This window comes from Quercus robur, chromosome 9 (genome assembly GCF_932294415.1).
Source record: "Quercus robur chromosome 9, dhQueRobu3.1, whole genome shotgun sequence".
Taxonomy (NCBI): domain Eukaryota; kingdom Viridiplantae; phylum Streptophyta; class Magnoliopsida; order Fagales; family Fagaceae; genus Quercus; species Quercus robur.
In genome coordinates, this window is record NC_065542.1 from 29,253,203 (window position 1) to 29,271,746 (window position 18,544).

General features: G+C 33.3%; 1 protein-coding gene across 1 annotated transcript; it reads left to right on the plus strand.

The window, feature by feature from the left end:
• Nucleotides 1–4,851: 4,851 nt before the first annotated feature.
• Nucleotides 4,852–16,732, plus strand: LOC126700395 (small RNA degrading nuclease 5). The gene is made up of 14 exons (XM_050398525.1): nt 4,852–5,182; nt 6,592–6,648; nt 6,737–6,802; nt 7,494–7,627; nt 7,729–7,841; nt 9,066–9,194; nt 9,308–9,378; nt 10,925–10,984; nt 11,989–12,044; nt 12,578–12,638; nt 12,755–13,022; nt 13,588–13,769; nt 13,861–14,156; nt 16,384–16,732. Exons 1-14 carry the CDS (start codon nt 4,874–4,876, stop codon nt 16,505–16,507), a joined length of 1,926 nt encoding a protein of 641 aa, XP_050254482.1. The 5' UTR covers nt 4,852–4,873; the 3' UTR covers nt 16,508–16,732.
• The last annotated feature ends 1,812 nt before the right edge of the window (nt 16,733–18,544 follow it).

Consider the following 18,544-nt stretch of genomic DNA (forward strand, 5'->3'; position numbering starts at 1 on the left):
GCAGGCTGAAAGGGTTTGTTTTGTCTTTTGCTTCTATTTTGTTTGATTTTATCCCTTTGTTAACATTTTTAGTCAGCCACCTACTCTATTGATGGACGCGAACACAATAATTAGACTTATCTCTATGGATGAACACAAATATAGAATCTAGGTAAGAGATAAGAAACCAAAAAAAAAATATTCAGCCATGACCAAATTGATAGAGAAAGAAAAGAAAGAAGGAAAAGAAGGAGCCAGGGAGAAAGAAAAAGGCTGTCGCTAAACCTAGGCATGTACACTATCAAAAATATATAACATTTCTTTTGGTCAATAATTCCATAAATAACTCTTACTATTGGAATGCTTATTTATTACGTTTTTCATTTTAGGTGTCGAATTGAGGTTGATTTATGTGATGAAACTGGATCATTGCTAGCTATCATGTTTGGAAACAATGCAGAAAATTTCTTAAATTGCACACTTATAAAATTCTATTTATTTGTTTGTTAAACTTATGAAGATATTGTTTAATAGTTCATAAATCTCTTGTTTTGAATATGTTTGAAAATATACGAAATTCTCACGTTATTGCTCTAATGGTAGGATGGAATACAAAATTTAGAAAACATTGTAAGGCTTTCTTCCGACCAAGAGTTCATTATTCATCTCAAATCTGCAAGCTATAACATTTGTGGAGAAACGCACAATAGATTTAATACTATTTCCATCTTTGATGTGCCAAATGAAAGTAAATGAATACAAGCTACTATGACAAGTAAATTAATATGTATATGTGTTTGAAAACTTCACTAGAGATCAGAAAAAAACGAAAATTTGAAGATCATGGAAGCCAGATAAAGACATAATTATTACTCAATTATGTATCAATTTGTCTTCCCTTTAGAAGATCAAAGGTGTAGATATGAATACATTCGTTTTTTTAGACCTCATTTTGTACACAATATATACTCATCTTTATAAACTACGCCTGTGATATTGAAACTCTTTTTTGTATAAAGTCTAATATGATCTACGTAATTATTATAGTCAATTTATATATATATATATATTCTTGTATTTAGATTTTGACATAAAATATAGCATAAAAAATTATATTATCTACTTAATATAACAAATACTACATTATTTATTTATTTATTTTATGTATGTGATCTTTGACAGTAAAATATAAAAAATAGCATTTACGAGAAGAGTAACAAGAACAGGACTAAAGTATTGATATCTGAATATTTTGAAACATTTAATTATATAATTTCTAGGTAGTCCAATAATTAAATAAATATAAATAAATTCTATTTATATCCATAATTGCAATCTTTTTACTGGCTAGCACGTGCTTCAAAACTAGTGATATACAAAATACCCAATTTGGTCTTAATCACAAACGTTACTTTTTTTTTTTTTAAAGAATACTAAATATTTTAACACACACATAAGGAGAGGGAGAATATCTGAAAAAAAAAAAAAAAAAAAAAAAAAAAAAAAAAAAAAAAAAAAAAAAAAAAAAAAAAAACTAACAATAATGTATATTCAAAAGGGCTTAAGCACAAACATTTATTAAGAATTATCATTTATTAAGCTACCTAGACATCCTTCTTAAAAAAGCTACCTAGACATATTCCAATGTTCCATCCCCCACCCCCAAAAAGAAAAAAAAAGAAGCTACCTAGACATATAATTGCCCTTACACATATAATAATTAGGGATGGCAATGGGGCGGAGCGGGGCCGAAGGATGAGATCTTCGCCCCCGCCCCGCTTGGATTTTTCTTGCCCCATCCCCGCCCCGCCCTGCATGACGGGGAAAATTTCTTGCCCCATCCTCGCCCCTTCAGGCCCCGCGAAGCCTCGCCTTACACCGTAAAACTTTATTTATTGTTAATTTTCCCTACAACTATTACAATTTTTTCAAATAAAATGACATGTTTCAATAATAAAAATATACTTGAAATTATAAATAAATTTATCCTATCAAATCAAACTAATTTTTAGCAAAAACTAAATAATATTATCTAAATGTTTAACAAGACAATATCACAACAAAAATCTCATAGTATGACACAATAAAATAATCCAAACTCCTAATACATAACAAAATAAAAATTGCCTAGTTCTTCAAAAAGAATCTCCACTTTCTTCCATCATTGTGACACCACTTTCTTCTTCATCATCATAATCATCCAAGATATTTTGGAATTTATCTTCAATTCCATCTATGGTAGATGAAGAACCTAAAAAAAGATAAAATAAATTCAATCAAATAGTAGGGTTTTAGGGTACGATAAAATTGCAATTTAACCTTTATTAATGCGGGGCGGAGCGAGGCGGGGCGGGGTGGGTCTAAAAAGTGTAAACCCATCCCCGCCCCACCCTGTGGTGCGGGTCTAAAATCTCGCCCCATCCCCACCCCACCACCTTTGCGGGGCGGGGAAAACCCGCACGGGGCGAAGCGGGGAGGGGCGGGTCAAGCGGGGCGGGGAAAAATTGCCATCCCTAATAATAATTGCTATAAAGCAGTTATAGAATGGAGTAACTAAGGGACAAAGGGGTCGTGGCACCCCCATTTAATATAATTTAAAGTCTAAACTTTTAAAATTTTCGTTTAATTCTCCTTGAGAATGAAGTTGGTTAAAAAAGCCCTCATAATTAAAAACGACCAACTAGCTTAAGCATATGCATATGCATATGCCCCCTCTTACCACAAAAATAAAAAGGCTTTCTACTTAATAAACACCTAAACTTGTTTTCACAAAAAAAAAAAAAAAAAAAAAAAAAAACTAAACTTAAAGAAAAACGTTATGTCCACAACACTTTCACAACAAATTTTAAGTAATAGGTTGTTATTAGTTGTTACAGGTGGACAAAAAAGTAAATTAAGTTGTGAATTCAAATTAAAACCAATAACAACTTATCATCTATAATTTGTTGTGAAAGTGTTGTGGATGTAACACGTCTCAAACTTAAATGGAATTATGGCATTGAAGGTTTTAAGTACCTAACGAAATGTTGTCAACTCATCCAAAGACTAGAAATATTGATTAGGGTAATGGCTCCCATTCTCATTCCTTCCCCCATATTTTGGAACTTAAAAGATTGAAAATTATATTATTTCTTTTCATATTTTTTAGTTTATTTACTAAATTAAGTAATAAGAATAATTTATATTTTTAAAAAATGAAGAAAATGTAGATTAACTATATCTATATGTTTTGGTATTGATATAACTAACTTCATACAAAAAAAAAAGTATTGATATAACTAAAAGAATGGAGAACAAATTATATTTTAAAAATCATCTTTGTCTTTTTTCAATATAGCTTTAGTGAGTATTTATAATATACTGTTGAGTAATTAAGATAGCATCGAAATTGAATGCGATATTTTTGTATCAAATGTTTGGATTTTGTGTTTTCTTAAAGTTAGATTTTTCTCTCATCATCATAGTTGTGGGAGCTAGGGTGAACTCAAGGAATCGTGGGCCTAGATTGGACCCAAAGAGGACCCATATGAACGTCAGTAAAAAGGGTCCAGGCCCAAACCAAGCGATCTAAAGAAGGTACAAATCCGATGTTTGAGCTGAGGAGAAGGGAAAGCTTGAAAGCTTAGGCAAATGACTGAAGATTGTCAAGTCATGCTTAGTATAGTGTCTAACAGAAGGAATACTAATTTTCCCAAATGAAAGTTGGAGGAAGTTTCCTAACAAAGCCACTATCTCCTCCACATTAAATTCATTGCACCAACCAACCATGCTGCATTTTATGACTAAATGACCTTCTGAACAATGTCCTAATAGCTTGTTACCTACTCAACTCAGCCTCAAAAGGAAGAGAATGGGAAGATGTGACAAATATCTCACCGAGAGGATCTTTCACCCTACAAATGAACAGCTAAGATGGCAGCAATGAAAGTATAAATAGGAAAAGACCCCACATGTCAACGGGATTTGAAAAATATTAAACCTAAGAAAGAGAGATTATTGTAAACACTTGAGTATTTGTATTGCTATCACACCATAGTGTGCCTTGGCCAGCCCAAGGAGAGTTAATAAACAGTAAAACATTGTTCATTTGTCCTTTATCTTAATTTTCAAGTCTTTCCTTGTTGAGTCTCTTTCCATTACCTAATTGTTAGCTTTAAAGTCCACTTCTACAAATTAATTGTTTCAGATAGAGGCCCAACCCGAGAGGGTTAATCAGTTTTTACCCCATACAATAGTTATCAATTTATCATTTTTTTAATATTTCTTAAAATTGATTTTTGTTGTTTGTTCTCAAAGCTTCTTCTCTTTTTGTGTGTGTTTGAAATTAGATGCCAAATAGGATATGAACAACATAGTTTTATTTATATATGGAAATTAATTGTAACCTCTAGCTTTAGAATAATGAAAATTGCTATAAAACTTAATATACTTCGATAGATAATAAACTTGAAATTTATTAAGAAATAGTAATTATCTTTATAAAATATATTTATATTTGTCAACACTTAACAGACATGAGTTTTTATTTCTTTTTATATATTTATTAATTAATGGTGAATCTTTTATTCATACTCTAGACTCCTAAAAGAGAAATCCCAGCTTTGTCTTTGGTTGTGAAACTTGTAAAGTTAATACAAACTGTTCAAAAGAAATAAGGACTTGATGGAGCAAAAACTTTCAAATTATGGTAAGTGCTATTTGTACTTAGAGAGAAAATTAAAAATAAAAAGTTTTTTTTTTGAGAAGGAAAAATAAAAAGTGTTGATATAAATTATTACACACAAAGGTGCAAAGGTGTGTTTGTGTGTAACTATGTATATATATATGTATATTTATTATTGGTATTTCACCCTTATTCACATTTCCACCAATAAAACTTCAGCCCAGAAAATTAATGTTAGAATCCCAAAGCAGAAGCATGACCCAAAAAACCCTAACCCCGAAATTATCATATAATCGGCATTGGGCTGGCCCATGCAATTCATCATCCTATAAAAGGGTTTATGTTGCCGTAGCTTCGAAGCTCTCTGTTTCCCTCTGTGTATCTAAAAGTGTAATTTCCATTGACTCACAGAGGGAGACACACAAAGTCCCAACTATGCTCTCTCAAAACCAAAAGTGCAAAGCTTCTTCGGCTTCCGAAGAAGATAATCCCACTACCAATAACCAGCGCTCCGATTTCCTCGATATCTATGGACCTCAAGTACTACAATTCTCTCCCTTACTTTTTCACCTTTTCTTTCTTTCTTAATTCGAGTGCTTTACTTCTTTTTCACTACGTTATTTATTTATTTATTTTTTTTGTTGTCATTATAGTAATATAGAAATCCTAATTGATAATGTACATGTTTATCAAGTTGTTAGCTGAATCTTTCTTTAGTATTATGTTCTTTTAATTTATGATTGGTTTTTTTGAATTGAAATGATTTATTTACTAATGGGTTTTATTCAAAAAACTGATATATGTTGCATATCAAGCTGAAACATTTTTTTTTTTCTGCTGTAAATTATGAAACTTCGAATTTGACACATGACAAATGTTCATTTTCTTACTCTTATCTAATAAAAAACAAAATGAAATGTCTATTTGTCTAGGTTGTGGGTTCGAGTTTGAGAATCTTAGAATGCCTGCCAACTACCTTTCCGCCTTGTGCATTGGGATTGGGAAAGGGCTACTCGACCTGTCATGGTGCAGCCTAGTGGTTGGAGGCTTGGGATGAATTGTAGGCCCAAACATCCTAGGTTTGATCCCCACTTTGAGTTCCCTTGGATTACCTGATTTAGAGTTCTAGCGGGTGGGGTCGTGTATCTGTGGTTTATTCCCAAGGGTTGGAGGTTCCGTTTCGTTAAAATAAATAAACTTGTACTCATTTTAATCACTCCCTCTATTTTTTAATTATTGTCTCTACCAAAATAGTGGTCGTAATGTTTCACACAGCATGTTAATAGGAACAGACATAGTGTTTGCTAATTTGGGTTCTAGAGTTTCATACTTGATAGAGGGAGATCTTACCGCTCGACTGCAGTCCATTATTTTTCTTGCTGAAGGGACCCTTATGGTGAAATGTGTGGATTTGAGGAAACTACTTATAAAGCTATCTTCTCTTTAGAAGTAATCATGTAAAATTTTGGGATGGTGTTTTGATAATCTGCAACAATACTTGATAAAAGCTGTTGTCTTTATACAACTTTGTCTGATGTAAAAGAGATGCCTTTTCTTTGTACCAAATATGCTGGTCCGGTGGGCGGTGGCTCTTGGAATATATTGAATCATATTCATTTGTAGAAGACTCATCCTATTGCAAAATTAGCTTGTCACATGTGTGACAACGCAATACTCATGCACTTGGTTCTGACAAAGTTATTACCTTAAAAGCATGCAAAACTGAAGCATGTTACACATTTTGTCTATTTCAAGAACTTACATAATAATTGTTGTAAAGATTCCTTCACTATCATTATTGATAGTTTTGCCAAATTTTAACACACACATATATATATATGGTCTGGATTTTTGCAAGTTGCTATGTCTGACATGCCATGTCCAAGCTGGAAACATGACACTTTTGTCTGGTCCAAATATCATAAATCTAATTCGATGTGCCTTTACAGGGTAAGGCAGAAATTATTTTCAAGACGCCAGATGCTAACTCAACTTTAAATTTCCAAGTAGGTCTCTGCAAACAACCAAATTTATTGAAATCAATTTTTGCCGAGGAGCAAGAAAAATTTGATCAGTGTTTAATTTATGATACAGGATGTTCAAGGGCTTGTAACTTGGGTGCTTGCTGAAGGATTCTTGCCATCATGGGTTTTTATTAAGGTAAAGAAAAAAAATACAGCTGAGCCCAATTAGTTTGTTGATGATCCATAGCTAACCCAAAATTTTTGGAACTTAGACTTTGTTGTTGTTTTAAAGAAAAAAATTTACATATCCATACAACACTATCATAGTTGCATATGCTCCTGTTGTTTATTACTAGTGAGCTCAAAACTATATGTGATTCAACTAATTGCTTAGGTTAGAGATTGTCTTTATTCTCTAGCAAGATTTTCTCATATTTCTTGTGCTTGTGACCAAAATAATAGTGCACTTTTACTTCATATGAGGCCTATAGCTTGGCTGTTTTTTGCTTGTGGTTGTCTCATTGCTGTTGGTATTGGTGGAAAATATGAGAGAGTGCTACTAAAGAGCTAAATATCAAAAGAGGACACATGCTGAAGGTGGCTTTTCTTTTAAATAATAGATCATGTGGCACTCGCCTATGGAGCCCTCTTGAAAAATTTAATATCTTTTGCTTCATCACAAGCACATATTCTTGAAATTTGATTTTTCAGCTCTCTAAATATATGAATGCCTTGCATCTCATAGATTTTTTTTCCGACTTCTTTTGGTCGTGGTTTTTAAAATAACATACAAGTCAATAACTACAACCCCTATTAATTGAGGTTGGCATCCTAACTAACATAGGGTAGAGCTGTAGTTACTGATACAACAATCTTATGAACTGCAGAACAAGCCTCTTATTCCAAAAGTGGTTATGCTTTATGTCCCGGGCCTGGATGCAGCTTTGTACTTATCACAATCTAAAATACTTCGTAGTTTTAAAGAATGCTGTGGCAATCCGAGGGCAGTGTTGGCTCTTAGGTTAGTAATGAATGTCTTTTCTTTTGCCCTTTCAAAATATTATTGTGTATCTTTCTCTTCTGTACAGTCCTTATGGTTTATGTTTTTTTTTTTTTGGCTAGTTGTGTATCAGATGGAATGCAGACAATAGATGCACTCCTAACTTGCAAGCGGAAAAGAAAGAGAGATGAAATTGATTCAGTATCAAAAAAACTTAATCTGGCTTCTGAACAAGGTCTTTAGTCATTATTCTGTCTTGAAATCATCATTTTGCATAATGAAATTAGGTGTTCAATAATTTTGTACCTGAGAAATTTCTATTCAAACTAGTATGAGATGGTATTTCAGTAATTTGTATGAGCTATAAAGAAGGCATGAAAAGGGTTGCATGGTTATTGGCAGTGGTGCAATTGCTTGCTTTACTACTTTTTGGATAAGTAATTGTTTGCTTTACTACTTGCTCCAGTTGGCTAGTGGTCTGTTTGAAAATTGCACTTCGTAGCGGGGCAGTTTCATTATTGCTAAATTAATAATGTAAGAGCAGAAAACATGCAAGTAGATAATTGAGCCTGCCCGGGTGGGGGGGTGTCTCTTGCATTAAAACCTTAATACCATGTATGTTTGGAGGGATTAAAACCTTAACACTATTTTTATTTGGAGGGATTGGAGGAGGGTTGGAAAGGGTTTGGAGAGAAACGAGAAGGGAGAATAAATCCCTCCATTTGGTAAAAGGAAAAAATGGAAGGAGAAGGGGAGGGAGCAGGAGGCAAACGCCCCTGGCCCACCAAAATCCTTCCAAAATGGGCAGATTGGAGGAGAAAGAGATGGCCTCTTGAGAAAAGTGTATTAATTTTCAATTTCATCCTCACTTTAAACTGGTAAAATTATGTCTTTTATTTGCACATTCCTTTCTCTTTTCTTTCCATCCTTCCAAACAAGAAGAGTGGGAGGTGGACTCCCCTCACTTCCCTTCTTCCCCTTCTGCCACTCTTCATCTTTACTACTTTGCATCTCTCCTACCAAACTTGGTGTAAAGACAAATATGTACAAGATTGTGATGATCATATATCAAACAATGTATGCTGCTTCAATAGAAGTGTTTGTGGCTTTCTTCACGCTGTCAACCATTTGCGTTATTAATTAACCACTCTCACCCTCATCTAGAAAGAATAGTTTCTACACCTGCCAGGTCAAGCAAACTGCAAGTGGTTTAGCAGTTTCTGGTTCAACCACCAGTTACGATGTGTCAAAAGTGGTTTACTATGAAGACAATCATAGAGAATAATGACAGCCGGTCCTGAGACCAGTCAACAGTAACAGCCCATCCAGTCAGACCAACTGGTCCAAACTAGATTTTAAATGAAGTGCACAGATGTGTGTTCATTACTTTGTCCAATGAGAAATGTATTAACTTCTTCTCAACACAATCATTTGATGAAATGGCATTGTCATTATGCAGAACGATGTGATACCAGTACAGATGTTCCATCCTGTCTCGAACTCATGAAAGATTTACCTTTCCCTGTTACATATTACACACTTACAGAGAAAGAACTAGAAGACAATGGATATTGTCTCAATCAGCCAGGTGAAATAAATATACAAATCTGATTTATCTTTAGCTATACTTATTTTGCTAGTGGATTTTTTTTTTCAAAATATGTTAGATGGTTCTTTAACTTCTACTTTGATTAAACACAGGTTTTCTTTCTACTCTTCCGGCTCCTTCAGGATGTTCTTTCTATGATATGTTGGCACTTGATTGTGAGATGGTAAGTCCGTAGATGTCAATTTGAGTTAATAATGAGGAAATGCTTTATCATATAATAATTAGCACTGAGATAATTATAAACTAATGTTAAATTTGAGCTTAAAAGAATTCAGTGACAGAAAAATTAGCACAATCTTCTATTCATATCATAGAATACTTGTTTGCGGCTCCTTGATTGGTAGAGTTTCCATTTATTGTATCCTATGGGAGTCAATAGTAGCGTTGCTTGTTGGCATGAAAGCAAACAGGTGAAAAAGTGATCTTGTCAGTATTGTTAATTTTTTGAGTGAGGATTATGACCTATAATTGCTTAATTTGATGGCAATTCATTATTGAGTGCAAAACAAGATTTTAGAAGTTGACATCATGATGCCATTATGTGTATATTTGATGCTTTTGTCGATTTCTTTTTGCCATTTTGTCCCACTTGAAGTGAGAAGTAAGATGTCCTCTGTCTTGTATTATAAAACCTTCAGCTACATTGCTGATTCTTTGGCTTTGAGTGAGGTATTGATGATTACTTTCTACCTTCACATTTTCTAATTTGTGCTCATTGATGTTAAACTCTTTTTCTTTAAGGTGTCCTGAGGGTAATTTTTACCCTTAATGACCTATATTGATATATATTAGAAAGCGCTTTGATCATTTGATAAACTCATGTTATGGCATTTTTCCCTGTAGCACCTATTTAGTTTCCTTCCTATCTTCTCATTTGGTTTTTCCTTTAACGGCAAATTCCAATCTGTCTGTAAGTAAACTTGGCTCACTTTATAGGTCATTAAGCTGAGTCAGGTTTTTTGTTATTTAATATTAAAATCCTGTTGTATTTGTATTAAGAAGTTGAAGTAACCTCAACATTATCTACATGAAAACCTAATTTACAAAAAAGGGGAAAACTTGAGGTAACCTCTTGACGCATGAATTTCTTTCCATCATTATTTTTTTGTGCTTGAACTTGCTTTGCTTTTTCCTCCCTTTTAATTCAGTGACCTTTGAATTTGTAATTACCTTTCGTAGTTCGGTTCTTGCATGATATATGTGAGCAATTGTTTTTTTTTTTTTTGGTCTTTATTTTTTATTTATATTATGTAAAACTTGAGCAACTTTCCTTCTAGCATCATAATTTCTCAGAATGCCTAATTGATTTTTTATTTTATAGGCTCAGTGCATTAATGTATTTACTTTTTTTCTGGTTTATTCATTCTATAAAATTATACTGCAGAAGACATGCAAAACACAATTTGGTCTGCTTTTGTGGAATTTCCTACTAGAGAGTAACATATGTTTGAACTTCAAAATTCAAATTTAGGATGTTTATCTGCTGAACGTTGTCTTTTGAAAGCATGTTTTTTACTGCCCTGCTTAAAAATTGAATATAATTTTTTTTTCTACTTTCTAGTTAAGAGTCACTGTGCTATTTTAAATGTGTCTTCTCTTCATATGACTTGTTGGCACTTGATAGTCACAGTTCAGCCTTTTCTTCCATAGCAGATAGGTCATTTGTGCACTTACATTTTCCTGATCTTTTTTTTTTCTTTTTTTTTTAGTGTATCACAAGTGAGGGTTTTGAGCTTACAAGAGTGACCTTGGTGGATATCAGAGGAGAGGTATGCTCTATCTAATTTTGTTTTTATCCCTTTTTTGCAAAAGGAATTGGATTATCATAAACGTGTTTTGAATGTAGAATATCTTTCTGTTGATTTCAGTCTCATTTTTGTTACACTAAAAAGTTGCATTTAGTTGCCTAAATGTTCATTTGTCTTGTGTGATATGCTTGCGTAAGTTTGTGTGAATGAAATTCATCCTTATCATGTTCCATTGCCCAATGTGGTATGACATTGATATTTCACATTTTCAATTTACACTAGGCTTCTCTCAGTCTCACCTTACTAATATATTTATGTTTCATTGTTTTGTACTGAAGTTTGTAAAAATGGAAAAAGCTGGTTTTTTGAGGTACCTTGTATCTTGATGATCCTCCCTAAATAGCAGCTGCATTTTGTTATTGATATATAGTTTTGAAGATATTGGGTTTATGTTATTTATGTTAATGTAAAATGGCCCAAGAGGCCCAATATATTGTAAGCCCATGTAAGGCTTATATATACCCTTCTATAGTTCATTGTAATCAACACTTGAGAATACAATAAAGATATAGCTGCCACGGTTTTATCCAGTGGATGTTGGCCATTGGCCAAACCATGTAATCCCTTGTGTTCTTCTCTCTTTCTTGCTTCCGCTTTTCTATATTATTTTATTCTCGTCTTTAACATAAAGCATGCTTGTATCTTGTAACCCTTTCAATACTGGTATATTGTTACTAATAAAAAAATATCATCATCACTGACATCATCAATGACTTATATCGCAACATGGGGTTCACAATGTGTCAAAGTATTGTATTCAAATTTCAAATACATTGAGATACAGCTCGTCCAAAATTTTGACTGTCCATTCTTCATTAAATTTTAGTGTAAATACTAAATACCTAATTTTTGTTTTCTTTTTAATTTTATAATTAAAAAGCAGTATCACTTGGTGTTAAACATTTGGATGGGAATGAACGTTATTTTTCTTGGATGTCTAATTAGCCATGACTGAATTTTTCCAGGTTGTGCTAGATAAATTGGTTAAACCATCAAACACTATCATTGACTACAACACCAGGTACCCTTTCGTTTGAGCTTCTAGTAGACATTTATACACTTTTGTTTGAGCTTTTGGTAGACATTTATTTGGATATTTTTGAGCTGATTTTTAAGAAATGAACTCAACAGAAATATTTAGGTTTTTGGATATCTTGCGTTTTCATCATTAAAGCAAGCTGTAATGCTAAGCAACTTTGTTGGAGTTTTAGCAACTTCCCATGATACATATTGATGTTCCCAGTATGTATCATCAATATTGTCTTTTTATTTATTTATTTATTTTTTTAAGTAGGACTGTTTTCTTATTTTATATATCATATACTATATAATAAAAGTTGAGTCCTACACGCTGTGACTCTGCCAATTGGATGTCCTCTCTCTCTCTGCATGTATGTTATCAGTTTTCATGAGTGTTATCATAATGAACATGATGTTCATTTTATTCAATAAAATTTTATTTCCTATTTAAAAAAAAAGCATATATATTATCAGTGTCAAAAGTGATTTGACTTGATTATTTTCCATTGATGATAATTCATTGTGGATATTCAGGTTTAGTGGAATCACATGTGAATTGCTAAATGGGGTGACTACAACTCTTAAGGAAATTCAGGTTTGTTACTTGGGTGTATGCTTACTTGATTAACATGATTGTATGCTGTTGCTTCACTGATTGATTGCATGTTAAGACTACTTTATTTATTTATTTACAGCTGCTTCCATGTTCAGGAAGATTTTCTAAAGCTGGTTTACAAAGAGACCATCCTTGTTGGGCATTCCTTGGAGAATGACTTGTTAGCATTAAAGATCTCTCATGGTTTGGTGATAGATACTGCAGTATTGTACAAGCACCCCCGTGGTGCATCTTACAAAACTGCTCTAAGAGTTCTTGCCAGGAAATTTCTTTCTCAGGAGATACAGCAGTCAGGCAATGGTCATGATAGTATTGAAGATGCAAAAGCTACCATGGAACTAGCACTTTTAAAGATTCGATATGGCAAGTATTTCTTTTCCATTGAACCATTAGCAAATGGAAATTTGGGCAATAGTGGAGATTTGGAGAATTAATAGTTTGATTATTTGATAGTTCCAACTTGGAAGATCTTTAAGAAAAAAAATAGCTTATACACACACACACACACACACACACACACACATACATTCATTAAGAAAAGCAGGTGGAAGATATTAATTATCATCTTTGCAAGATTTTTGCTACTTTAAAACAAAATTGGGCTCATTACACCAAACATAGTCCTTGTGAAGAGCCATATCTCAACTACATGTGGTTCCCTATTAATTGAGGCAGGGAATGGAGTTTTATGTAGAAGTTTCCAGTGTCATGGAGGATACTGGTGGAGATATAAATGTAGATGTCATTGTCATTGTGGCTATATAATACTCATATCTTGTCTGTAACAACCTGTGTTCTCAGTAACTTATTATGAAACATAGGGAAAATATTTATCTGTTAAAATATATTTAAATTTTCTTTTGTAACCCCTTTAGAGGTTATAGTTTACACTTGTACTTGCTCTTATTTTCTTTTCTTTTGGAATTAGGACCTGAATTTGGTTCACCTCCATCTTACATGCGGGAAAAGCTCCTTACAATTTTGAGTCAGTCTGGCAAATCCTCTTCTTTTATTGATGATATCTCCATAGTGAAGCGATACACCTCTGAGTTATCCCATGCATTTCCTGTGTCTTCTGATGAAGAAGCTCTAGCAAAGGCCAGAAAGGAGGTAGATCTTTATAACGGGTTGTAAATGTCCCTTTCTCCTTATGTGTTAACCATCTACATAACAAGCTTGTTATATCTCTTGTTACTTCCAGGTGAAGAATGAACGGGTGCACTTTGTCTGGACTCAGTTCTCAGAACTTAATTCCTATTTTAGAAAACAAGCAGAGGATGCAGAGAAATTAAATGGAAGACTTGCAGAGATGATGTCATTGCTTACATGTCATAAGAAGTCTGCTAACAAAAAAGGTGTCAAATGCAGCATCAAGCCTGAACTAAAGGAAATTCTAACCCGCTTGGATGCTAGAATCCGCAGCCTCTATGCCACGTTACCCACTAATGCTATGCTTATAATTTGCACTGGCCATGGTGACACAGCAATCGTCCATAGGTAATGCTTGTTGGATCTGTTTTATGCATTTACTATGCCATGTTTCCTTTTTTTGCACTCCAAAAAAATATAACTTTTTATTTAAATGCCAATAGCCAAGTAATTGACAACATATTTGGACCAATATTTCCTTATACCCACATTCAGATGGTTTTTGATATGTTTGGAATCCATACATTATCTAGAGGAAGCCAGCCTTGTATTCTTCTCTTGCTTTAAAAAAACACACACACACACACAACTATCATGTTTAATTTGGTGCCACTGCTACCAGCTTAGAAGAATGATTATCAACTTAAACACAACAAAATGCTACCACTTTTGTATTGTTTAGCTTCTTTTCTTAAGTAGTGAACACATTTGTTAGTGGTAGTGGTACAATTCGCTCATTCTCAGCCGGATGTTTTTTTATTATTTATTGGTAAAATTACATTTGCAGGTCCTGAAGTTGAGAAAATGAAATATAGTTTATGCCAATAATGAAATCTAACTACAAAAATATCATTAGACATGTTATCAAATTATGGCACTCATGACAAGTTCTACACTATAACTTCACGTCATCTTCCTCGACCTCCTTTATTAGTAAATAAACATGTATTAAAACAAAAAAAATTCTGAATCCTGATTCCTGCGACCATCCCCTAAAAGCCAAGCTTTGTGAAAGTTTGCCAATGCCACCTCCCAATCTACCATTCTAAACAACTCAGCCCACAACCACAATACTGCACAAATTTCAATACTTTCGAAATCAGAGCATGCCATTCATCACATCAAGAAACCAAACTTTGCCAAACTGAAATTCTGTCCACCTTTGGTTTTGTTTCTAAAAGTGGTTGAGAAATCAGAATAAAAGATGGTAGTGTTCTTTAACCTTATTGTGAGCTCTATTTCAGTGTTTCTCCACCTACGAGTTTCAGCGTCTCTTTTTTATTTTTAAATCTTATTTTGATCTGTCAGATTATCGACAATCCATGACCTGGACAATGATTGAGTATTTTAGGTGATGAATCTAGTGATAGGTTCTGCTAGTGTGGTGGAATTGGATCTGGGTTGCAGCTTTTGCCAATCACCTCTCTCTCTCTCTGTGACCTGCCGAACTTTGGTGGGTTATTGAATATAATGGAGAGTGTCTGTGAATTTCACTCATTTCCTCACCACCAAAGTTCATTTACTGTTTTAGTGGCGATCAAATTGAGAGATGAAGTTCCCCCTTCCCCCCTTTCTTTTTTTAATAGACTTTATCTTCATTTAAATTTAAAGAGGTTGGAAGGAGATCATGTAAAGTTGATTTTGTAAAACTTGACTTGGATTGGCATGATGTGATTTTTAACGTGTTGAGTGACTTTTGTGGCCTAAGTTACATTAAGCTGTGAGCTATTTACCCCTATTTCCTCAACTTCAGAGGGTGGGGGGGGGGGGGGGGGGGGGGTGCAAGTCATAAACTGGAACTAAAAGGGGTGACTGTTTTAGGGCCTAGCCAAGATAGGTTTAAATATAAGTTCCCCTTATAAATATTCTGTTACAGGGAACCGATAAATTCATACACCCTTGGTAAATCAAAACTGCATTTGTTTTTACTATGAAAATCAAATTGGCCTAAACATGCACTGACTTAATTTTAGGCATAAAATTAGGTCCGTAAAAGAAGGATGTCATTAGATCTCAAATATTGAGGAAAAATGTTTCTATTTGTCTTCAAGTGGCCACTACCCCATAGATTGGCTGGTCTTGCACCTCCATTCAGCTCATAGTATCTATTACTTCAGTAATAATAGGGTTGAGCACACTTATGGTCCTTGTGCATTGTAATGCACGCCTCCCATAAATGCTACATCTATGGTGTGTACACATCATAAAAGCATTGTCATCTAGGAAAATTCTGTAACCTGAATTTTACTGCCATCAGGAATTGTATTATATATATTTGATGGCAAAAATCAGTTACACATTGACTAAATTGAAACCACCAAAAAACTTAAGGGCATACATGTATATTAGCCCATAGTAGTAGCATAATGATAAGAAAAGTTTTTTCACTTTCAATAAGAGAGGGAGCGTGCTCATTCGAAGTGCACAGATAATACAGGGGTAGATATTGATGAAATCATATAGATTTTGAATAGTTGCATAGCATTTCATAGTAAATATATTTCAATTTTCCTTCTACTAATTGCAATTACTCTCCATCTGATGTTTGTTCATCTTTTCTCTCCCATGGATGAAGATTGAGGAAAATGCTTGCAGAGAAGAGTGAAACCAGTCTATGCCGTGAGAAGCTGGTAAAGGTATTGGAAGAGCTCCAGGCCCAAGCTGAGGTGGCTTTGTGTTTTGTAGGTGTGAAGAATTGAACATAAAATATATGCACGTCTTAAATTTGTTCTCATGATCTTGTATTTTAGCTAGCATTTACCCTAGGAGTGGGGCTTTCAAAATTTTGATAGAAATAGGGCATGATTACAATTGTTGGAAAAAATTGTAAAATTTAGTCGTGACAGGACCAGTATTTGATGTTCTGTCGGTGTCAACAGTGCAAGTGATAAAAAAGTGTGTCCAATCTCATTTTTGCCTTCAAAGAGCAGGTATTCTACTGACTTTTCATTCTAAATTCTTTGAAAAACTATTCGTGTTAGATCTATGTAATTGAATATCTTTATCTTGACATGATAACACTTATGTAATTGAATATCCTTATCTTGACACGACACTATCGCGATCCACCAATAAAAATTGTCACTCTTATTTGTTATTTTACCCATATCGACTTCCATTTCTTGTGGAAAGTTTTGAGTTGATAATATCTACCTCCATTAACCACCCTTAGAAACAAACAATCTTTGTTGAAGCATCATTGGCCCCCCCAAAACAGCATCTCTAGTTTTCACATGAGCAAATTTGAATAGGAATAAACCTTTTTGTCCATTTGAGAATACTTGGACTACACCATATAGGATTCATAGAGCCTTTACCGACATCTTCATCAGGAGGTATGGCATTGAGTTTTCTAGAAATTGCCCCACAAAGATTCAAATTTCACTTAGCATTAATTTCTTCCACAACTTTAGGTTTTAGCTGGGGGTTTCACAACTAGCCCTCCATTCACACCAGTGTGAGAGCAAAGCAAAATAGTCAAGCTTTGTAGGCTCTGAATGTTCCTCGTGGCAGAGTTGCCCCCAATTCTTATTTTCATCAATTCTGGGCTTACTTTCAAAACAGCCAACTTGATGTCCAAGTCCATTTCTTGGCTTACACGTCCATACATATTTTTCTTTATTTTATCTTTAAAAAAAAAAAACATGTTTTTTTTTTTTTTTGAAGAAAAAAAAAAAAACATGTTTTCTATAGTATAAAACACGTATTAAACGCACGTTTTATTATACTTGTATGACAATTAAATTATCAAAAAATTGTTTTAAAACTTTATTGACATTATAATTGTTTATTTTGTTTAGGTGTGTTATTATAATGACAATCAAATTATCAAAATTAATATTTTTAGTTCCATATTTTTCTATTTATATTAAAATCAACATTTTCATAATTTTATTATAACCTTGAATTTTAATTTATGAAGATATTTCTCTAATTTGAATGATTAGGTAATATCATAATATGTACGTATGTTAATTAGATTTAAAATAAAATAATTTTAAATTATAATGATATGAGACAATAAATACTTTTTTTTTTCTTGCTAAATAAGTGAATGGAGGAATAAATGTTTCCTTTAGTAACTGGTTATATAATTTTCCTGAAAACATAACTAAAAATTGAACAGATAAGTATACTAAATACATTAATGCTCAATTAGTTGTTTTTATTTTTTATTTTTTTTATAATCTCTTATAAAATTATATTAAGATAACATAAATGTACTATTAAATTGTAATATAATATAAGAAATAACTTAACATATATTTTTATTCAAATTTCTAAAATATCCGTACCTACATTTATTTTTTTATTTTGTGTCTTTTTTTAAATTTCTTTTTTCTATAAAATATCGAATATGTGGGGTTTCTTTTTGTATATTATATTGATGATCCAATCCGCAAGGCCCATCTTTGGGAATTGTTTGATTGTCTTTCTATGCAAAAGAAGAAAAATAAAATCAACTTGAATTCAGGACAACTATTTGAAATGTTGGTGTGGGTATCTGTCTTGGACAATACTTAGGCCCAAATGATGATAAGGATCTTGGGCCTCCAAAGAAATAATGTTTGATGGTTGGTGGATTGGGCTTGGTTCACTACAACTGTGTTGGGCTGATTACGAACCAATTTGTGCACAAAACATAGGTCCTACAACACATATACATTCATATATGCGCATAAGCGTGTGCGTGCACACACAGACACGCACATATATATATTGTAAAATAAGTAACT